Source organism: Falco punctatus (assembly GCF_963210335.1).
Source record: "Falco punctatus genome assembly, chromosome: 7".
Taxonomy (NCBI): Eukaryota; Metazoa; Chordata; class Aves; order Falconiformes; family Falconidae; genus Falco; species Falco punctatus.
Window position 1 is genome coordinate 67,188,648 of NC_137587.1, and position 24,718 is coordinate 67,213,365.

General features: G+C 46.4%; 1 protein-coding gene across 3 annotated transcripts in view; it reads right to left on the reverse strand.

Annotated features, from left to right (window-relative positions):
• Positions 1 to 24,718, reverse strand: part of IGDCC4 (immunoglobulin superfamily DCC subclass member 4) — a 111,475-nt gene that overhangs the window by 64,333 nt on the left and 22,424 nt on the right. For 2 of the 3 annotated variants that reach the window (XM_080396929.1, XM_080396928.1), the window contains exon 2: positions 2,138 to 2,467. The exons of the other annotated variant lie outside the window; for it this stretch is intronic. In XM_080396929.1, the coding sequence (XP_080253055.1) occupies positions 2,138 to 2,467 (330 nt within the window). The remainder of the gene's footprint in view (positions 1 to 2,137; positions 2,468 to 24,718) is intronic. 3 annotated transcript variants of the gene reach the window in all.

Sequence of the window (24,718 nt, forward strand, 5' to 3'; positions counted from 1 at the left end):
GTCCCCTCCATGCTCCTCCCCAAACTGTGCTGACTGTTCACCAGGGAACCCAGAAGAGAGCAGTGGTAACCTGGAGGCAGCTGAGCTGATGTGCATGGCCAAATCCGGTGCATGAGACTCACAGCACATTTCCAGTGCTGCTACCCTCTCTGCTCAGGGCTACGATGTCCTCCCTTCAGCCCTCCAGTTGAACTTGCTCTCAGTTCCTTCCAGAGAGCTTTGCCAAGTCCTCACAAGACCAGACCACCCTGTGACAGCAGGACAGGCTGAAAAGTATTTGAGCAGCTCCTCACTTGCATTGTGCTCAGCTCTTCAGGCCCAGCACCAACAGCTGGGACTGCAGAAGAGGAACCTTCAGATTAGTGAAAAGGTGCCAGAAAAGGCTGCCCTGCCCTGCCCTGCCTGCCCATTTCAGTTTAAATGCCCCCTTTTGCAGTTCTGGTGCTGCCAACACCACTCAAATGCACCATTAGAAAGTCAAGGACAAGAGCAGCCCAGTAACTTGCATTAGAGGGCAGAGGAGAAGCAGCCGTGGGGCCAGGAACTCTGGGTCCTGCATAGCCATGGGGGCCTGGCAAGGCTAGTCAGACACAGAAGGACAACGGTAGAAGGTTGACTGGGAGCACAAATCCAGTGCCATGGTCTAGTTTGGTCTCTGTGGGAGGACAGGATCTCATTATAGGCGTTTCAGACCATGCTAATGGACAAAGATGCCCTGAGCACACTGCTCTCTCCTGATGCATGACGGTTGAAAAGCAGGGTGCTGGACACATCCTTCCATGCTGGGACATGCTCACTAGCACCAAAGCATTGTAAAACTGTTTCGGCTTACCTACTTTCCTCCCACACCTGAAATCAGCAGCACTGTGCTTTAAGAAAGCATGTTTGGGAACTGTAATTTGGTGCATCTGTACCCACTGGGACCCTGGTACCTCCCTCAGCTCCACCAAGCACATAGAAAGCCTCAACACTCCTGCTCACTATGGTCACCAGCCTGGGCTCTCATCAGATAAGTTGCTTTGCCAGAGATTAAGCTCCTGCTCTTCTGGTACTTACTGCACTAAAGGCAGAGCTAAGCTTTCACAAACAAAAGCCACCAGAAGGGGAGACGTCCAACATCCTGTCTGTCAGGACCTCCCAGTGCAGAAGATGAAAGAACCCAAGGCCTCCTTTGGTACATCAGTTCCCAGCTATGTTCACAGCCTTTACCGTTTTCATAAGGCCATATGCAAATACACTAAAGCTGTTCCAAATGGGGAAAGCAGTCGGTGCCCTTAGAATCCTGTTAAGATCTAAGGCAGCTGCTGAGAGCAGGGACAAAGGGGAAACTCAGACCACCTGAGTACAGCCTGGCTTGTTTCCAGCCCATTTTGCACCTCAAGTGACCACTCGTCCACCTGACTGTCTCTCGGTGACTAACTCTTTACCAGTGTATCTACACTCTTTGCTCAGGGCAGCTCTGCACAGAGCTGGAGCCCATCCACTGCCACCTCTGGGGTGTGGACAGCACAAAGAGCCCAGCACAGCTGAGCTGGGAGCACAAAGAACACCAATGCAAGCAGCCCCATCACAAACACTGCCAGTCCTCCCCGCTGTCCCCACATAAGTAATGCAGACGCATTCCTGTACACATCATCCAGAGCAGACTCATGCAGAGGAAAGGCAATGGGTGCCTTCTCCCAACCACTTCCCCATCACTCAGCCCCTTGGCTTCAGCCAGCGCTCACAGATTTACGGCAGTGCTCCTTATCTACATCACTGGGGCAACAAGCCCATCGCAGCCTTAGCCAGACCCTTACAGCCACCTTCCCAGGCAGAGGGTACCTGCACTCAGGGCTGTGAAGTGTCGAGTTCTCTGCAAAAACAATCACTATCTTTTGGAGAGTGAGGAGGGTCCTGTTTTTAATTCATGGTTGATGGCACTTACCTGGGAGAGTTACACAAGACGTTAACAGTGGTATAAGAGAAAGACACCACTGCTTATTTGTGGACTATCCCAAATCCCACCTACACATCATTAACAGAATTTCACTTCATAAACACATTATCTCTAATTCTCTGGGAGGCAGATGGTCTGTATGAGTACCAGGAGGGGGGAAAATTTAAAATAATTAAAAAAAAACCAACCAACACTTACTTGAAAATCTGACTGCAGCCGTTTGACTGGTGACAGCCCCTAGGGAGCTGTAAGACACGCAGGAGTAATTACCCTCAGCACCATCCCTCTCAGGATATTTACTGTCCTTTGCCACAGCCTGGGATGAGATGAAGAGTGATCCATTTGGAAGCACGTGGAGATGTTCCTGCTCCACTAATGGAAATCCATTCTTCTTCCACGTGATGTTAATCACCTGCTCAACAGGGGCCAAGTTACAGTCCAAAATGACTACTTGGTTTGGTTCCAGTATCACCTTTGCAGGCCCAGCACTACAGCTTAGCTCCAGAGAATCCCCTTCCAACAGCCTCCCTGCAAAGAAAAGACAGCATAGCAGTGGGGGTTGCTTTCCTTGGTTAATCACATCCCATTTCTACACAGCAAAGGATGCACAGTTCTCCATGAATATGGTTAGAGATAACAGGTGAAATTCAGCCCTGCTAGGTGACCAGCCACCTCAGATGACATTTGTGCACTGCATTCTCCATCGCACAGCCCCAGGGCTACACAGCGTGCATCATTTCTGCCATCCCACACTGTACCCAGCAGCCACTCCTTCCATTCACACTTGCTTTTTCCATGCTGGATTCAAGAAAAGAAAAACTGGAAGAAGGTCAAGTGAATGGCAACAGCAAGAGCAAGTACAGAAGAAGCAGTAAGGGCCACAACCTGCCATGGCTGCCCATGACAAGCAATGGCTCCCCTTCACCTGCCTGCATACCAGAGCCTCCTCCAAGGCTGATCAACCCCCACCAGACAACTAAGTGCAAATAAAGGTATCAAACCCAGCTTGGTACACCATTGCCAACGATCACAACTTGGTTGGAGCAGTTCCCCCTCTGGGGGAGCTGGCAGTAAGAGCTCACACCCAGCTGGGACTCCAGAAAGATCAGATCTCCCACTGATGTTCATGTACTGGGAAACTAATTTCAAAGGAAAGACAACAAAAGAACGGCTAAAAATGTGACCTGCTGTCTCTGAGCGTTTTTATCCCATATAGGCAAATTCAGAATGAGAATGGAGCTATACATTTTCTGCACTAGAAAAGGATATTCCAGCTGCAAGCGGACAGTACCCAGAACATGCCCTTAGTCAACCTGCCTGCTGCAGCTGGAGGCCAGAGCAGTGACCAGTAGCAAGCTAAGCTGAACAGGTCTTGGTCTGGCCGATTTCCAAACCTATGTTACTCATAGGAGAGCTCCACCTCTGAAACAAGGCTCAGCATTTCTTAAAAGAATATTGTCATTAATAAAATGCATTTGCCATTAGAGTTCTCCAGAGACACTAAGTCAATGTTAGCTGGCAGCGCTGCTTCCACACACCAGCAATTTCAATCTCCGCTGTGCTCAAACCATCACCATCCACTCTTTTTATGGCTCCGCTCCAAATTATTTTGTCACTGCTCCAATCAGAAATGTTTCCTGCCTCTATAACAAGTTTATCAACACTGGATATGAACCACATGGCTCCCTGCCCGTCTCCTATCGCAGAAGGCTACAGATTAATTTTATAGGAATTCAAACACCCTATTAAACCTGCTACTACCTACTGCTGATAAAAGGGCTGCATTTTAAAAGAGTGTGTGTTAAGCACGCAATTAGGGGCAATGACATGCAAAATTACACATGCAGGGAGATGGAATTATTTCAAGGCATGTGCTGGAACCTGCAGGTGCCCCTGAAAGGAAGGGCCTAACCCTGCCCACGCATGGGTCTCATTCGGTGCCCACCCAAGCCTGCAGGGATGGGAACTTGTCAGGTTTGCCATCACTGCTGGTTTGCAGAATGACCACCCAGAACTTGATGCTGGCCAGCTATGTCCCTTCAGTGACGAGGAGGCTGCACAAGTATCCTACCTGTCTGCTGCCTGTTGATCGTCATTGTCACTGGACAGAACAGACCCTGCCTCAAGCACCACCATCTTCACTAGGACATGCAGGCAACAGTCCCCCAGCCCCCAAAGCCAAACACCCGCAGGATGCAGAGATGCCCATTTCACACCACGTTACGCAGCCAGCACAACAGCCAGGCACCGTGCTCCATGACAAAGTGGTAGCTGCCACCAACACAGAGCTGTCTGCCAGTCCCTGGATTTAGGGCTTTCCCACACAGATGCTTCCACTGTGCTGCTAACTCACACCCTGCAGGAAGAAGGCACAGCAAGAAGCAACAGATGCCGCTGAGCTCCCGACCTGCACACACCTCAATGTGATTTCTGGATTTTTCAGCCAGCACAGCCCTAGCAAGTTAATTGCTGCCCAGCCTCCTCAGGCCGGGGAGCAAGCTGACAAATGCCACTACCCATGAACTGTTACCAAATGCCGTTCTGAAAGAGCAATTCTGCCCATTCATGTCTCCCTGGGAAGATGAGTCCGTTGAGGATCACCGCAAGCTACAGAACTCACTCGCTGGTTCACAGGAGGTTAGAAGTAGAGCAACATGAAGCTGAAAGACTGCCCCAAATGCTCGGGGAAGACACTGCCTCTGGAAGCCTTCCATTCAAGACTGCCAATACAAAAAAAAAAAATGTATGAAATAGGGAGAAATTAAGCACAAAGCAAATTAACACCAAATATATCCGTAGAAGGTGACATGGCCAAACACAGGAGAGGTTTAACAGTCTGAGGCTGGGAAAAACTCAGCTGAGGAGGCACACTCAGAGCCATGAGTGGTGTGGTGAGAATGCTGTGGTGAGAACCCCCATCCACGGAGGTGCAGCAACCCAGACACTTCTCTGAAGGCATCTCTCCCCATAGCAGCTGCTCCTGGCAGCATGTCACACGGAGATTAGTCAGCCTGTGTGTATACACCACCTCCAGGGAGGCAGGGCTGCTCAGGCAAAGGCTGAGGCATGTGATGCAGAGCTTATTTCAGAAGATGTTGAAACTTTGTTGGCTAAAGTCTTAAACCTTTGCCCTTCCTTAAATTTGTTGTCTTTAGAAACACAAGTAGAGACTGAGGAAACAAGGAATTAACTCAAGTCGCAAGCCAGTCCCCTTAGCCGATGGCTCCAGCTTTCTCTTTGCATCATTCCCCTCAACCCCTTCTTTACACATCACTGCCAGCAGCGACACATCAGTGCATCTTGGACAGCTCTTGTGCAGCACCAGCATTATGGGCACCAATGATGCCTGTGGCTACTCTTACCCTCCTTCAACACCGTCCCTCCCGTAACACAGCAGGGCTGGGTGGGCATGGCCATGTGGGCTGGCTCTGCACGCTGCGCATCCCATGTGCCCTCTGCCACCACACACACGGGATCTCCTCCTGTCTTTACATTCTCCACAGGCTCCTGCTCCGTGCCAGGCACTCCTGTTCATCACTTGGGGAAATGGCCCGTATATCTGTCCTATTTTCGATTTTCTTCAGACAGCAATTAAAAAGGCATTTTGCTGAAAATACTACTCCTCCTCAAAAGGTGAAGCGCAAGGGGACAGCTCGCAAGCTCAGGCAGCCAGGAATAGAGCAGAGATCTGCAGTGCAGCTTCCCACGCCAGCCAGGTCGGTAAGAAGCAATTACCAGCCTCTGAAACTTCAATCCCTTAAAAATCAACTCAACCTGCTTGCAGCAGAGTAAGAACAGACAGTTCGACAGTTCCACACTTTGCATCACAGCTGAAGTATTTGCTTTTTAAAAACATGTGATGATGTTTCTATATCCCTAAATATCACACAGTTCTTTTCCCCAAAGCCAAAACCCACCTGGATCCAAGCTTCTGGCTGGTATGTTAGAGGAAAAAAAGGGCCAGTTACAAAACTCAGTGCTGGACTGCAGAGCTCACCCACACCAAACCCAACCACCTGGTTCAGGTCTCTCTCTGCTATACCAAGAGAGGAGAAAAGACCATTGAAGGGAAATACATTTGAAGCCTGGACCTCACAGGTGACTGTTCTGCCACAGCTCAGGAGCACACTCACCAAGGAACATATCAACACCAGGAGCAAAGGATCCTCCACCAGCAACCAGAGTGGTCTGTGTCCATCATCAATATTTGGTGCGCTTGCTAAGCTGGTCATGACAATACCATCTCCCTGGCTATTGACCCAAGGAGGTTGCATTCTTTCATACGTTCACACCAATGAACACATGATTGCACAACATCTTCAAAGACCAATAGTTACTCCTTTTCTGGAAACCTGTTCCCACCACGTAATCCATCCAGTAACAGCAGAAACCATTGACAAGCAACCAGCCCCCAGGGTATCAGTGTATTTCTACTTGCAAGTGCCTTCTGCATCACCAAGCAATGCAGGCTCCACGTGATGGTGAGAGCTTGTGACCATACTCAAACTACTGCTCTTTATTTCAGGAGCACCGAAAGTGTTTCTAGACCAAAAGCCAAGTAAAAACCCAGATGTACTCACAACCCTCAGAGCTCAAACCAAGCACCTGGCAGAAGACCATGACCAGGTCAAACACACGTGATAACCCATCGCTGTCTGTCACTTAATGCGGCCTAGGAAGGCTTCCAGCTGGGTAAATGAAGCCCCCAAGCAACATCAGGCTGCTCTGACCTGTCCTGAATCATCCAGCTCTCCTTCCCACCCTTTTGGCCCCAAAATACTGCAGGTTTTTGGGGACAGGCCATTTGCACGTACAGAGGTTGGAGCAGCAGGGCCCAAGACCCAGCCCTGGCATTGCAAAAAGCCCCACTATGACTCTTGTCCTAAGATGTTCAAACAACCATATAAACACTCCTTGATTAAGGAAAAAAATACTTTCCAGGGTCTGGAAACATAGGAGGAGGTCTGGTTCAAAACACTGTACTAAATTAGCAAGCCTGACAATGAGATAAAAGCTCCTTCAAGGGAAAGGATCAGAAGAGAGTAAAATTTGTCCAAGTGAGATCAAAGACAAATGAAATCAGGAACGTTAAGTGCTTACAGAAGCTGCCGACTATTTCCAACCTCCATTCTTCATCATATAGTGACAGGAATGGATAAGACCCTGTTTAAACACACAGCCACATCCTCGCCCAGCCTCCTGCTCACCTTCACCCTCCTACCTGCTGCAGATAAAACTGTAATGAATGGAGTGAAGACAAGGAACAGCCACCTGCCTCGTACAGCAAACACAGCTACTCCAACAGACAACGATAACATGCAGGTGGGCTTCCGAGTCAGAAGCTGGAAGGTCTTCTCACATACCGGCTGAAGGCAGGTGTTTCAGATACAGACCTGTGCTTTAGAGCCGGAGAGCTTTTTGCCTTCAGCTCCTCCTAGATGTAGTTTCAAGCATCAACACCCAGCAGAACTGTAACTGTCCAGGTCATGGATCTCTAAAGGGAGGCCGAGGAATCCTGTACAGCACTGCCCTTCAATGGACAACTTCACATATACATTCAAAGCGGGCTTTTACATCACAGCACACAAAACCACCTGTCTACCAACTACCCAGAAACAACCCAACACAACTGGGAGCATCTCAAAACACTTCTCTGGGGGAAAAGGGGGAAAACCAGAGTGGTGAGTTGCAAGGAGAGAGGAACAGCACAGTCTGTGTCCATCCCAGACCCAGGTAACCAGCACAGCTCATACTAAACTCCACTAAGCCCAGCAAACTATTCCAAGAACAGCAGCAGCTTTGAGATTATAAACTTATGTGCAAATACACACCTACATGTAGATATTTACCACATGCACGTGCATTCATATACACAGAGTTCTGGGAGAATGCAGATGTATTCAAAGGTAGAGCGTGCCCCAAAATGGATGGTCTTTGATGCAGCAAGTTAAAAGCATCTTGTTCCCGTGAAAATTATATTTTCTGACCCAGGCTCTGCAGGGGTTTTTTACTCTCTCCTGTGTTGCTAACCTCCAGGCTACATTATGCACAAAAACAGTCCCAGAGAAAAATTATTCTTTTTCTCCCATCTGTTTCCTACTTCCATCAGCCAGCCAGCCATCTCCAGCGTCCAGGCCCAGTGAAGTAAATTAAAAAGTCTCCTGTTGAGTAGCATAAAAAACAGGGCGTTTCAGATGAACAAAGGTTGTAAAATCTTCAAGGCATGAAGCTGTCCTCTGCCCTCAATGGGAGCACAGCCCCTGGCAGCAGCAGGCTTGCATTCCAGCCCCAAAGCAGGCATCTGAAAATCCATGTTAAACCAGCCAACGTCTCCCTTCCCAGATCACACATCTCAACGTACAGCCAAAGACCACTCCTATCATCTCCTCTCCCCAACACCAAACAGAGGCAGGAATAGCCCAACTTACCACTGAGCAAAGGGAAAAAAGAATGAGTTCTCTTGGTTTTGTAATTTCAAAACCATAAATAACCAGGTGAAGCGTGAGCTAGCAATACAATGAAGTTTGACAGATTCCTGACAATGCAGTTACTTGGTCAGAGGCAAGACCCTCAGAGCCCATAGATCTGTTGGGAGCTCATACTACATGGCTGATAACAGCACAAAACCACCTTTGTCTCCTTGTACATAGGATTATTTCCCTTCCCTGGGATTTAACCACTTAAATCAAGGAGGGAAGACCTAGACAAGGGAGATGCTTGTTCTGGTGACATTTTGGCTATCAGCAGTAAACATGTCCTTGAGCTCTGTTACACAGCACAAGCAAATAAAAGGTTACTGTTCAACAGGAGACAAATGGCTTTGTTTGGAAGAGGATGAGGTGTGTTTTAGTAATTACTTTAAAAGCAAAACATACAGGCATAAACCAAAAGTCATTACTTTCTGAGCACTGGCGTATCTATGCTGCCTTTTTTTTTTTTTTTACAGCACCTAGCACAGCTGGAATCATCTGATCCATAATCCCTCAATAAGGTCCATGAGCAAGCTTACTGCCAGCTCCCGAATGGCACATCACCATGGGGATACACAGCACTGCCATGCCGCTTCAGACAGCGAGCATATGCCCCAGCTCCAAACACAGAGCTGCCATAAACTCAGCAGATAAACCCATTCTAGTTACACACCACAGCTCAGGCTCTTCTCTGGCTGGTGTGAGGACAGTCTCAACAGCTCTCCATCATGGCCACAACCTTGACACCAGCCATGCCACCATCCAAAGAGGCTGTCCCAAAGGCAGACAGAAAGGTAGTATTTGGGGACACGCACTATCTTCTCTTCAACAGATTCAGCTGGGGGAAGTCAAAGAGATTTAGGCACATACAAGGTCCCGAGGCACAATCATTCCTACAAACATCCAACCTGGCAATTACAAGGCTTAAACCTTCTCTTCAAGGCAGGGGAGGCCCCAGGATCAACTCAAGGGCAGCACTCAACCCAAAGCAGCTAAACCACTGACAGCTTCCAGTGCCTTCACGCGAAAACCCTCCAACACTTCCAGCCCAAAACAAATAAAGTTGCGCCGAGCCAGACAGGACCCATTACAGCACAGGCCTTGGGAGATTAATACTTCACAGAGAGCAAAGTACAAGGGTTTTTAATCTGACACACTTCCAGAGCTGACATCACTTTAGATCTTGGCAGCCAGAGATTTTCCTGGGGAGCCGCTGTTGTGCTGCAGGTCCCACAGCCTGGAGCCTGGCCAGCGCGTTTCCTATTCCACACACATCTGGCGCTTTGGAACTGGCTTGTGCACCTTGCAGAGCTCCAGCCAAAGAAAACCTTCCCAGGAGCAAGGAAAGCAGCTCAGGGAAGGCGAGCAGAGCGTTCGGTCGTTGTGTGTGTTCTGCAGGATATCAGGCAGTAAGAGGAAAGGGCTCCTCTCTCCCCTCCACATCCCACAGGAGGTGGCAGGAATTCAAACTGCAGTTGAGCCTTTGCACTGTTGCCTGTCTTAATTTATGTATTTATTTTGGACGCTGAACTTGTGGAACTCAACAGCACAATTAATCTCATTTAATCGGGAGTGAACACTACTGAAGAAAAGTGGAGTTATTACTTCCAAAGGGTTTTCCTACCTCTCAGCAAGCCAACTACTGTGCCATTGTTCTGCTCAATGTAACCTTCTGCCGATGCTCTTCAGACACTCTTAGAGCTGCAGAAAATCTTTACTTTCTCATTGTCTAATTCAAAGAGCGACTATACTTCACTGTGTCCCCATTAAAGCAACACAAAGCCCTCTTTCTTCTTGGAAACTTATGCATTGACAATTAAAAGTCAATAGCTTGGTCTCAGCCTGTTTTTAGGGCAACTGCACTTGGCAAGTGATGACCCAGAAAGAAATCTGGACAGAGGTCTCTGACAAAGTCTGCATTCTGGGTGCTCAGCAACATCAGCACTGAAAGCAGAACCACAGGAGCTCTGGGGTAGGAGCACCCCACTCCCGTGATCTCTATAGAACACGAGGCTTAAAGAGAAGCTGAGCACCTCAGCTCCCTTGTGCATCAGGTCTTCAGCCTCCCCACAGCACAATAAAACAGAAAACATTCTTCCACTCAGCTGTAATGAGGCCTGTGAGATGGAGGGGTCAAGATCCCTACATTCCCTTCCCAGTTACCAGATGTTACTGGAACTTTCCACCTTGTATTGGCAACACGAACAAGCTAAGAATAAGAAAGTTACGCCTTCAGTCTCCACTAGCCTCTCTGGAACAGAAGGCTCCTAAAACTATCTCCAGGGCTGCCAGAAAGACCATTTTATTAACACTCGATATCCACACACAGCAGAGTGGTTTCAGCACTGAGCAGCGCTCGCCCGTAGGAAGCGGGGCTTATCCTAATTCTGCATATAAGCAACCTAGATGGTTTATTTAATAATGCAACGTCTCCCACTGCTGCAAGAATATTTATCCAGCTGGCAGCAAGGGACTCTCAGATCATCCTCTGTCACTAAGCAGATCCCAGCCTTTCACGAGCAGCTGGGTGCCAGGCCGGCACTGTGTGCAGCAAGAGACTGCACTCAAAATACTGTCACACTGTCCTCACGTCAAGGAGCCATGTACGAGGCCACAGCAGGAGCGATCCCCTCACAGCCAGCACAGACCCACTGCATGGAAGGAGCGTGCAGTGTCATGGTCACTCCCCAGTGCGGGCTCAGGAGCCCTGTAGTGCCCCTCATGTCCTGGTACACACCAGGACCCAGGATGAGCACTGCCAGGCCAAGCTCAGCTCTATCCATGCACAGTCCCGTGGAAACGCCCTGGAGCTGGCTGCTGAGCATGGGCTTAGCCATCCCGTAGCCTAGGCCAGCCTCAACAGCTACAGACAACTCTAGACCTGCATTTTAGACAGAAGTACTTTGTAATATGCTCTCAGGATGACATGCGTTGCTCTAAAGCTTTAGGAGGGTCATGAGCAAAGTGCCACAAGGGAGCAAACACATTTGAGTCTTATCGACGGTATCTGTTCAAGCAGGTGAGCTGTGCATCCCTGGAAAGGTCAAAAGGGAACTCAGTTACTGCAACAAGATCAGTGGAGGCAGCATGCACAAAAATACCCTTCCTACAGCTCTACTTCACTTAATTATAGAGCTTTGCATCTAACATCTTTGTGGCTTCAGAACATCGATCCAACCCATTCACTTCATAGTGGTGCACTATTATATCTTCACATGTATACAAAGCCCTTCCATTGAAAAGGTAAATTAATCACAATTTATTGATCAGTTGTAGCATGCTCTGAATGCAACTCCCCCTGAAAAACAGTGCTGGGCAAGAGCTTCTTGCCTTTGTTCTGTTCAGACCCCCAGTTAAAAACAAGAGAACAGAAGGGGCAGCATGAAAGAAACATAACCTAAAACACATGCAATGCCACGTCACTGTTTATAGGTCACACCTGAAGAGACCGATACTATCTAAAGCCATAATTAAGGTAAACAGGCATGCTGGTTTGGGCTGGGATAGAGTTAATTTTCTTCATAGTAGCTAGTATGAGGCTGTGTTTTGGATTTGTGCTAGAAGCTATTGATAATACAGAGATGGTTTCATTACCGCTGAGCAGTGCTTACACAAAGTCAAGGCTTTTTCTGCTCCTCACCCCACCCCACCCCACCAGCAAGCAGGCTGGTGGTGCACAAGCTAGGAGGGGACACAGCCAGGACAGCTGACCCCGACTGACCAAAGGGTACCATGTCATGCTCAGCATATAAAGCTGAGGAGGAAGGGGAGGACATTTGGAGTTACGGCATTTGTCTTCCCGTTATGTGTGACGGAGCCCTGCTTTCCTGAGGATGGCTAAACACCTGAGAGCCAATGGAGAGTAGTGAATTAATTCCTTGTTCTGCTTTGCTTGCATGCGCGTCTTTTGCTTTACCTATTAAACTGTCATTATCTCAACCCATGAGTTTTCTCGGTTTTACTCTTCTGATTCTCTCCCCCATCCCACTGTGAGGGAAGTGAGCGAGCGAGCAGCTGTATGGTGCTTAGCTGGCATCTGGGGTTAAACCACAACGAGAGGTTAATGACTAGATTCGCTTAGATAAAAGCAAAGGCTGTCAAAGCCCTGAATATCTTTGTGTATAAATATAAAATACCAGGCATCAAGGAAATAAAACAGCTGAAAAGGTCCCCACCTAAGTATTTATAAAGATACTTCTGATGTTCCCAACGCTGAACTTGGAACTGCAGCTGCTCATTTCAGCCACCCAAGACCACCAGAGCCACCAACCCATAGTTCATGTAAGCCTGGAGACCCCAACCCAGTTATCAGCTGGTTTCCTGGAAGGACTACATGTTCTCATGCTTCTGTAGAAGCATCAGGTTTGCCCAGACACCTTATCTGTATCTACAGATGATGCCTAGCAGATAGGGATAAACACAAAACCAGTTCTCAAGACTGAGCTCAGTTTCACCGAGATGTGTGTTTCTCTGATGTATCCCCTGCAAACAAATGGTCCAGAAAGATGAAACAAATCAAAAGTAGTAATAATTTATTCATCATGTTGAACTGTCAATGGCAATCATAATGGTAAAGTGCTTAACTGTTTCACAAAGGTTAAGGCTTTGTATTTTCTCCTCTCTGACCCCAGAAAGGCTTCTGAAACAGAGCTGAGCTGTTTCTGTCCCCTTCCCACCTGGTCCACACCAAGCACACTGAACTTCAGCCTTTGCCCTGTAAACATCTCTGAGGAAGCCTCCATCTCCTAGCTGTCATCCTTCCCTTCGTAAAAAGCTGATGAGAAGCAGCTGAGACTTATCTCTGCAGAAACTGCTGCAAGCGCAGGATGCATGGGGAACTCAGGACAGAGCTTTGGGTTTGCATTCATAAATTTACAGTGTAGAAGCATATTAAAATTACAAGCTTGAACAAGCGCACTGGAACAATAACACATCAGAGTCCTGTAATTGGGCCCTGAAATACACTTAGTGAAAAATACAGACCAGATGCAATGTTGGAAATGCTCCTAATGCAATCCAAGGTAATTATTGGTAACAGACCATCAAACAAGTGCATTAATATGCTCTGATCAGAGACAGAATCAGATGGACAGTCTGGCACAGCAGCTTGTACCTGCAAATTATGTAAATTATTTGAAAGAGCAAAGCCCCAAAGCCCTAGAAACACTAACTCTAATGAAAGTTATTAAATGCTATTTTTGTTATCTGCTGGTGTTAACATTAGAAGGCCCATTTGCTGTAGTGACTGTAATTTTGCTGCTGAGCAGTGGTCTGAGCTGAATAAGCTTGATATTTGCCATTTTAAAGGACTACATCACACTAAAATGACTGGCTTAGATTTGCATGATTTCATGGACAACATTTAAACACATAACTACTTCCTGCATTTTTCACTGATGTTGGAAAGGAAACCAAATCATTTTGCTTTTGTTAGATGTAGAAATTTCTGATTTTATCTCATGCATCATATACACATATTTGATCTGCAAACCACACAGGGAGTCTGAAACACCATCTCCTCTTACAATGTTACCTATTTTTGCACTTAAATAGTTCAAGTTTAGCATATTTTTAGGATATACTTTCATCTCTCCACGCCTGAGAAAGCTAAAAGTATGCAATATGATACAAGTTTCAGTATCAGGCCTCTTGAGAATAGTCACTTAACCAGAAACTAATATTACCAAATAAAATACACAAAAGATCCTTCACCTTGCGGGCTACAGTTAAAACTCTAAGTATATTTTGTAGCTCCTTCCCCCTCAGTTAATGGGTTTGTATATTCCAAAGATACAAATATAAACACGTTAAACTGAAAAATGTTCAGCTCCAACAGCAAGTATTTCTCACCACCCGGGGGCGGGGGGGGAACTCATCATACTCAATTTCAAACCTTGGGAAAAGTAAACGCACACAGGAATGAAACAGTGTCTCCGTGGCAGGTCTCAAACTAGCAGCCAATCTTCCAAGCCAGTAAATCCCATCCTCTCTACCAGACAATACTTCAGCCTTTGCAACTCAAGTTCCTATATGCAAAACGCAACGTAAAGCTCTGGAGCAAACTGACTGAGCATATCCTGCCCCTCCCTCATTTTAAAGGCCGCCAGAAACCTGGGTTATGCTTTGTAATTTCCAAAGAAAAACACCACCTGTAATTTTATTTTCTTTTGTTCACACTGTAAGCAAGGCTCTTGAAAGGGGGATGGAGAGCCACCCCGGCCAAGTGGGTAATTATTAGCCCTGTGATAAGCAGCCTGAGGTCACAATGCAGAGATGGCTGCTTGAGCTATCCTTAACAAGTTGGACACAACTCCAGCTTTGACAGAGAACCCAAAGACTCATCCACCTCCAGGGCATGGGCTCAAACCCAACGAGAGCCAGAGCCATCGCCAGTGGATTTCATGACCCAGTTCACTGTCTGTTTTGCTTCCCAGACGTCAGCCACGTTGCGTGTCACCAAGGACAGCAAGAAGGCTCGGCAGCAACGGAAAGAGGAAGAGCATGTGACAGGGAAAGGAGGACGTGAGCCCTTTGACTCTGCTGGGGTATACAAGGCCTGTGCTTCCAAGTGTCAGCTTGGCCCAGCAGCCCTAAATCACCCACCACGGCAATATGCAAAGAAGGAAGGTGATGACAACAGCTGCTCTAATTTATTAGTTGTCCCTGTTCACGCTCACCAGCCCTGCGCCAGGACGCACTGCTCCATTTGCAACCAGACGGAAACAACGAGTGTGACTCAAGGCAGCGGGAGAAACACTTCTCTATCACATACACTTTCTCCTTCACAGGCTCTGCTTCCAGTTGCCTCGCCTGTCATTAAAAGGAACTTACAAAACACCACTGAATGATGTACTCTAATCAATACAAATAGCCATAAGATCCCCTGAAAAGCTCAGGAGCGATATTTATGAGCAGAGGATACCACAGACCAGAACAGTCCCAACTCTCTCGAGTATTTCCACTATTTACACTGAGATCAGAAAATTAAAATGATATTTTATGCTTAATGGTTTGAACAAGACCTGTGAAGTCCTTCTCTCAGTCCCATTTACAACACAAACGCCAATGACAGAGCAGCAGATGGCCAGAAACACTCCCCTAGAATATTCAGGCGATTCAACTTGAATCTGTGCCCAAATCATTTAACTTTAATGGATTCTTTCATTAACAACCGAAGAAAGGGAATATGGTTGCCAGGACATTAAAATCACTTTTTCAATTATACTGTTATAAAATCGAACAAATTAGCTGTAATTCTTAGCTGAAGCCTAAATGGAAGCATGACTTTATGAAAGAAATGAAAATTGATTTGGATTAGTGGGCATCAAGGGCTTTTTAAAAATTAACAAGATTCTTATGACTTCATAGCATGGATGGATTAGCTGGAGGTTTCACTGTCCTGCGTTTGCTACCTGCCAAAGCATGGCAGCTGGCTTCACAGCATTTGTTACAGCGGGTTTTAATTAGACTAAGGGGAAAGGATGCAAGGATTGAAGCTGGAAACAAAGTTCTAGAGAAGCTGGGTGGCATCTGAATTCACCTTTCTGACCCAGCCCAGCAGGGTCTTGGCAAAAATCAGGAAAATCAGAATCTCGTAAGCTTTGGCAGGATAAGGACTGCAGGTTGCATTATTTTGCTTGGGATGGTCTTGCTTGAAGATCAAGGAAAAGCTGTAATGGATGCCTCACAAATACAAAATAAAAATCAAGCCCAAGATACTTGCTGTTAAAAGTGCACAAATTGAATGCAGGCTATATAAAAAAAAAAAAAAAAAAAAAAAAAACAACCCACAAAAAACCAAACCAGGTAAGGATAACAATGGAAGCAGCATAAAGAGCAATTCATAGCGGGAAAAGGAGTTGTAACACTGGGCACCAGATGCAAGGTAACTACAACACAGAGCAACAGGGTCACACCAGGAAGGAAGAAAAATGTTCTTTATATCTTGGAATATGAACTTAATGAAAGAGACATTCACTGAACACAATTTGCATTGATCATACAGACCAGGAACCCTAAGATACATTTTAGGGAGCCATCACCCTGCCAGGCATGATAGTAGTGTAGAACTGCTGCCCAGATAAAAAGAGACCAAAAATCAAGCTGAAGACTTTTATACCTGGCACTGGACAAAGCCTTTTAAAAATTATTTATTTTTTTCAAAAAGACACTACTGGGAACAATCCTGTTTTGACCCTCGTGAGATGGACGGGATGTTCTAGCTCACACACTCCACCCTGAACATCTCCAGGATGATGCACTGCTGAGAGCACCTGCCAGCTGGCAGAACTGGCCTCTCTGTCAGGTAAATGCAGCAGAACATTTCAAAACCATTTTCGTGAAATCTTGCAACACAAAGCACTTTAGATGACTCCCTTTTACGAGTCAGCACTTTATATTTAGTTATTTCTTTATTGCAACACAGTGGTTGACAATTTGCATCAGTAAAAGCTGGCTTGAAAAGTCAATCTGTCTTTGGACAATCCTGAATATTACTACTTCATCGTAATCATGCTGGTTTGTCACCCTGTATCTGGCTTTCAGATATGCCACAGGGTAATATTCTCAAATAAATCAAGAACTGTACCCTTTGAGCCAACCTTGTATTGTAATCACTGTGTGTCTCCATGTGCTTGTTAGCAGTTTTTGTATTTAAGAAAACAGGAGAACACATTTTAATCCAGAACCTCTCAAGCTCCAGGTATCTTAGAGTTCTAAAAATCAGAGCACTCTCTGGTTTTCTGTTATAACTAATGGCAAGATTTAGCCTAGTAGGGTAGCAGCTATATAGGCAAACATAACATGCACAATCAAGAGCTTTATCTCATCTAGGGTAGTAATCTGAAAAGCCTGGAGTTAGCGCGCTTTACGAAAGGACACCCCCCGATGAGACTACCACTGGCAGATCCTTTCTACAAGGCAAAGCAGAATGGGCTTCTCCAAACTGATGCTTTAGGCTGAAGGTGACTTAAGCAATGTCCTTTTACTTTAGCACCACTGCAATAGCATAGGAGCATGCAAACATCAAATTACTGTGCTTCTGCTGAGTGGCAGCAAATGCCAGGGTAGAGAACAGTAATTTCCAGCTAAAAGCATAGGAACTTCCTGACCCAAACTGTCTGAACCAACCAGCTAGCACAGATAAACACATTAAACTGTACCTGTGAAATCTAGCCTCCCGGCTCACACTACTCCCAGGCAGAAAACTGGCATTTCTCACCACATTGTACACACACCAGCACCTTCGTGTCCATCAACTGTGATTCAAAAGTACCTACAGGGACTTCTGAATATCCATTTTGACTGTTATCTATGAAAAAAGCTTATTATCATAATTATTAATAACAATCATACAACTATCATATACATTAATATATGCCAACAGAATAAGAATATTACTAGTCTCTACAGGGTATTCCACAAAATTAATGAGATCTAGTAATGAGCCTAACCTCTCTGACATTTTGCTGATACTTATTTCTAAGCAAGCTACTAAATTGAGTGTGCATCTGCTCATGCAGTGCACTAGCTTGCAACTAACCCAGTACCTGTAGGTCAAAAGGACGTGAACATTGACAAACAGAGGTTTATGCCTTGCTCAGGGCAGCGATGGAAGAGGGAGACACACACTTGCTCCTGCTACCTGTATTATCAAGCTGGTACCCTCTACCACAGGGACAAGCAGCTCTAAGTAGCCAAGTCTCAAACCATCCCAGCAATCTGCTGCAGTGAATGCCGATCCGTCCCCAAGAGCTGTTTGCCATTGCCACAACAATCCAAGCACATCACCGGGCTGTCCCCACCTCCGGTCCCACCTCCTCTCAAAGATCTTGAAGCTTGGCAGTGCTGCAAGAAGGCGACTCCAATGAGGCTGCTGTTCACAACACTGTTGTACCAGCAGTCTTAGCTGAAATGCAGGGCTTCCCATCCTCTGACACCTTTCTATCACCCTCAAGTGCCAAGGAAAGAGAAATAAGCACTCTCCAATGCACTGGGAAACAAATCACAGGGCAGTCCTAAACAGTGAAATATGCCACCCAGGATCCTCAGAGCAAGGCACACTAATACCACAGAGGCAGAAACAGCAACTTGTATGTTACTTTGCATCCTACCTCCTATACAAGCTGAGGTTTGGGATCAGCAGCAGACTCTAAAACCCCTAATTCTAGTGTGGTGAAATCAGCAGCAAAGTTCCCACAGACAGAGCAGAGGATTTAGCCCTAGAGAAGTTCAAAATAAAAGCAGCATCTGCAGCTCACCCATGAGACGCACAGTGTACAATGGTGTAAAAATTACATTCACATAGACCTGATGCTGCTTCATGGAGAACAACTCTGGAGCCTTTCTGCTTGCAGACCCCATCTCTGAGCAGGCTTCTCGCTTTCTTGTGTTCTTTATAGGATATTTGCATGGAAACAAGAGCTCCATTTCTCAGCTGCTCATCTCCTCTTGCTGTCGATCTTTCCCCAACAGAAGACAGACTTTACAGAGAACCTCTTTTCATGCAAATAGCCCTGAATGAGGGCTACAGAAGAACAGAGCAGGTGAGCACCTTCCAGAGCCAGTGTGCCACCTACCATGCTAAGGATACCCCATGTGCACAGAAACCATCTCACCATTTTGCTGACAAAAGCTGCTGCATACATGGGAATTGTTCACTGGGAGACTTTCAGAGCATTTTCCATGGAAGGCATGTCTCTTACTTTGATACCATGTTGAGAAGGTCCAGCTGTGTAGGATGCAACATCAGCCAGGAAGAGCCCTGGTAGCCCGCAGCATCCTCCGACTCAGCACTAACATGTGGCACTGGCAAAGAGGAACCATCAATATGAGACTCAGACTCCTTCACAAAAAACACAAAAGTTACAGGAGGTTCAAGTTCTGCTTTTGCCCCTGAACCTTCCTGTAATCTTTGCTTTTTTAAAAGTATTTTAGTGTTGCTCCAGTGGGTTAGTTATGTGGAAAGTCTAACCAAAGCAGGGAAGCTGACAGGGACCTGCTCCATGTATCTAACTCCGAGCGTGAGCCAGATAGCGCTGTCAAAGGGCAAAGAATACACTCTGGAAACAACACCTCTTTGTTCCTCTAATTTTGTTCCAGTTAAGTCAGTTCAGCTGTTCCATATAACCAGTCAAAAACATTCAGCATTTCCCAAAGTATTTTAAGACTTCAAAGTTGTAGGTTTTATTTTGACAGTTTTAAAGTGCATAGCTTTTTTTTCTTTACAGATTTTTTGCATTAAAAACAAGGCTGTTTAATAAATTAAGCTTTACAACAACCAGTGCCGGTCTGCTTTTATCATGGCTTCAATTAAAATATTGTTTCTTGAAGACAGCTAACAGCTTCTGAGAGAAAAAATAAAAAAAAGAGGGTGTTTCACTGAGAATGTTTTCAATAGACTCAATTTGTTAAAACTTGTGATTAAAACCAAACTCCAAGTAGGGCAGACTCAAAACCAGGGGTGTTTTAAATTTGTCCAAGTTGCTGACCTGAACTCAAAACTTCCCAGCCTTAAATGAACACACTCACTTAAAAAATAAACTCTCCAGCACTCACTGATGAGGAAATGTAGGAAAAAGCGACCTCTCCAACACTCGCCAATGAGGAAAATGTAGGAAAAACACGGTTCAGACCAGTGCCTGGCAGCTCAGCAGAGACAGGAGCTGATCAGAAGCAGGCTATTCCAGAACAAAACCTTTCTATGTAACCCAGGCAAGAGACCTGACCTTTTCATCTATAAAAAAAAGTCAACCTACCACTGAACTCATTACCATGGCAGATCTGCCCCTCCAAACTGTTTTGTTCAGTCTCGAGGCCAAACCTGTTCTGACACCGATTGCCTCCTGTCAGGAAAGTGCTGGAACAGCTTGGGGATAAGACCTGCGCTGAAACCAAACCTGTCTGAAGTCCCCCTGCGTAACATGAGCTTCGCACACTTGTGCTGACATTGTCACAACATGGAGAATGGGAGCCAGGCAAGCAAGCGACAGACTCGTGTCTTCAAAAGCAAACAAAAGAGGTTTATAAAAACTAATTAGCTGTTAGCGTTTGCCACTGCTCTTCTCTGCAAAGCCGTAATCACAGCATTTTGAAGCAAGTACACCTCCGAGGGCTTCTTACAGGCAGCACTGGGATGGACTAGGTTTGACCGGCTTCACGGTGCCAGCAGCCCAGACCCTAATCCCACAGTTCTGAGGCCAAAGCTCCATTCGCACAGTTCACAATACAGCCCACAACCAGCTGTGTCAGCACAACCAAGAAAGCAGGATCAAGCAGCCATGGGGAGGGAGCTTTTAAGCCTGCAATGCTGCCAAATGCTTCGTATCACAGCCCTGCCTATTTGCATTTCTGCCTTGGGCCCCATCTGTAGCTTCCCATCCATGTAAAAGCCGTCCCCAGGGAGAAGAAAGGCCACTGTCCATTTGTTCAACACATCTCAAGCGCATCCAGTTTCAAATGAAGTAGGTGGTAAAACTCCTAATGCAAATCTTTTCCATGCAATTCTGAATCCCTTGTCATCTGAGGGCAGGGAAGATCACAAATGGAAATAGCTGGTCCAGTGGCCCTGATCAGTCAGCACCAGACACCAGTGCGGTTCCTCAGCCCTGCATCCCAGCTCCCAGCCCTCCAAGGCAGCACCACATCCTCACCATCACAAAGGTGCACACACTTGATTCTTTTCTCAACTTCCACTTCAGACAAAAGTGGGCTTACAAAGTAGGTGTCCAAATGCAGTATCAGTTAAATCACTTAGCAATAACACATAAGGAATAAAGTATCTTTAAAATATGGTTACATCCTGTTCAGAAGTCTTAAAGGGCCATATTTTTAGCCCAGGAATAACTTGAAAGCCAGCACAGACAGACTGCAGCACTGAAAGTGTGTCACTGCAAAGCTATTTCACTATAGCCACAGCTCTCTTTGCAAAGACAATTTCTTCCAAGAGCCCAACTAAGCTGGTACAAGATTTTCCAGCACACATTATGTGTAGGACAGCCAGAAATGAACCCAGTATATCATGTAAAAGTTGAGAACCAGGAGAAAGAAACCAAGAAACACCAGAGATCGGTGCCTTTCAACACACTCGGCAGAGGTCACTGCAATGACTTGGAGCTGGAGGAGGGCCAGGGCACCGTGCATGCATCTGTTAAGAGATCTGACCCAGGCTCCAGGCAGGCATCCTCAGACACATGCTAACTGTAAGACGGGAGGAAGCAGGAGCTCAAGCTGAGACCACCCATACTCTTGTGCCTCTCACTACCTGCAACGACAAACTGCCCAGCACAGCCAAGGAGATAACAGCCGGCAGAGCTGCACAAGGGAGCACAGACACTGATGACACAGCCACTATTTTCAGAGCTTTGTTCACAGCCAGGTCAGCACAACACTGAGCCACCAACACCTGGAGGTGACAAGACACACAGAAGACACAGGCAAGACAAAGCATCTCACATCTTAAACTCTAAGTAAGCAGCTGTGGAAAGAAAGGGCAGATGGGGTACAAACCTGGGTCTCAGCTGGATCCAGAGATGTCAGTGCCAGGCACTGTGAGGTCCCTTCTGCTCATACCCAGAAGTTTGAAGAATTCAGCAGCCCCCACAGCAGCTCAGCCCCAAAGGCCCTGGCTTGAACACTGTGCTCCAACTGCTTGGGAGTCCTGCAGGGCTTATGAGCTCAGATGGGGCTGAGGAGAGACACCAACACAGCCCCCACCACCGATGATACCTGGGGGGAACTGCATCACTCTCCTATTCCCTCTAAAGGGCAAACAGGTCATGGAGATGCCCCAAGCAAATGCTGGGGGACCCGACACCCTACCTAGCTCAGAGGCATAGTTTGGGGCTTCAGCGGCTCTCAGACTGTAGAGGGAAACTGTACCTTGCTTTTCTGGAAGCTGCTCCTCCCTGCATGATCCTGGAAGAAAGCTGGATAAGAGAACACCCATACAGTCCTTATCTCCTTTATTATGAGGAAAACAAGAATCTGAAATTGGCTTCTCCTCTGAATCAGCTCCAAAGCTATCTCATGAAAGGCATGTTATCTCTCACCAACCCAAACCACTCCTATTTGTTACAGAATAATAAAGACATTAGTACTGAGCAATCATACTATTACACTGTGGTTTTACACAGTTATAATTTAACAGTTCCTCACTGTTTGCTTTAGGAAATCTATTCTTGAAAGGTCTATAAAATTATGAACTCTTGCTCCAGGTTGAAAACATAGGCACGAGCAGGGATTTCTGTTCTCTAATGAATCACATTCCCCTACTAGTAAACACCAGCTTATAAGAAACATCTTTTGTTTATTGAAAGTAAGTGGCATGTGGACATTTTAAACAAAAAGAAGGTGGGAGTCTGAGGGGAACAGACAGATTATGTTTTCCACTTTCATTTTGCCTTGTGTCTAAACAAACAGTTCCTAACAGCTTTGTTTTCCAAACCAACTTTCTCCCAGCTGCTATCGGGAACCACAGAAAGGGAAAGCAATACTCAAGATGTGCAAGGATTACTTGACTTTGCACACTCATTTTACTCAGTAATCAGTGTTCTGGATATGCAAGCCACAAGGAGCATTATAAGGTGCAAGCAATAGCCTTGTAGAGACTGCTCGGCTTCACCTGCAAAGCAGTACTGGGAGGGTTCACTCAGACCCCTCAAGCCACACAAGGGGAAACCAGCATTTTGCCAAGCTTCTGTGACAGGTCAGCTTGCCACAGGACCTGACTCATTGCCTTCCACCCAGCCACAACTGCACATACACTTGGAAGATGACTCTGAACCCATAAAACAACAGCTAACATAGAAGGCCAAAGAAAACTCCTCACTGACCAGACACCTGTAGCATCTGAAAACGATCTACCACCCACAATTCTTTTTGGCTGTGGTCACGCCTGCTCCCATAAGGTAAGGGCAGCACAGAGGTACTGACCCAAAGATGACCCAAGGAATTATGCCAGGATGAAGTACATTCTAATGTTTCTGAATTTCTCATCACCTTAAAGATCAAAGATCTTAATCATCAAAAACCTTTCTCACTCCTCTGCCTTCCAACTGATGATCAAGGCATCTTATATTCGTGTACTACTTTTCCTTGCCTTCTTGCTACACGCGGTTTAGTGTTACTTAGACCCTATCCGCCTCAGAAGTTCCTTGCCTACACAAGAGACGTGGCAACACTTTGCTAAAGCCTCAGGATGAGAATAGCTAGGGTTAATAATATTTTGACCCATTTCACTCAAATAGCAGAAGATTCTTTGTATCCAAGCACAAATACAGAGATATGTCTCCATCAGAGTCTCAGAAATTATGTGCAAATACATGGTCCTATCACAGTCTTCACATACACGCACCCCACTGATCCTTGCTACATTTGACCACCACCTTTGTAATTATATGTCACAGCACAAAAAACTACGCAATGACCAAACAGCCCCTCCGTAGAAAGAGGGATAACAGGTTGCATCTCCACAGCAGCAGCTAGGCACCCACATTCGTGGAACACCTCTGTGAAGCACCCAGCATTTTCTATCCACGTCAGAGGGAAAGCCCCCAGGCAAGACCCCGCTCAGCCTCCACTGCCACCTCACTTTGGTGCACCCTGACATGGAAGAGATGCATCTACATCCAAAGCGAGGATGGAGCTGCCAACCTTTGTGGCTCCAGGATCCTGCCTCAGCACCCCAAGAGAGGGCTACAGTTGTGTTCTTTTGGGGATACCCATCTTGGTTTTGCTCCTTAAGTTAGTTTCTGGAACTCCTTCATGCAGCCTCAGCAAACACCACCTCTTCCCTTCCTGGGTGTCTTTGGCAATCTCCTGTCAGTCACAACCCATCAGCTGTACCCTGTCCAGTTGTTAGCTCCAGAGACAGCCTCTGGCTATGCTAAGAGAGTTTGCAAGCCCTCAACGTGCTCCATGGACCACAAACTGCAACATAGTTCCTTCTGCTACTGCCTTTCTCAAGGTTACAGTCTTGCTCTGCAACTCTCTCCTGTTAGAAGTGAGCTGGCTAGAAAAGAGTTGGAAAAACCCAGTTTCCTAAAACCCTCCATATGCAAGACTGTTGGTAATTACATGAAAGTACCTAAAACTTCCTGCTGAGGAAGCCATTAGGAAGTCACGTACGCAGAAAACAGGCCTAAACCTTCCCCAGGGACAGCAGATGATGTTTAACCAAATGGCAGATTCTACATAACATTAATCTGCTTTTACAGTCCTGACGAAGAAAGAAGTCAGCTTTGCGAACTGGACCTTCACAAGCATTACCTAACAAAGGCATCTGCAGAGCCACAGATGGAGTCAAGAACAG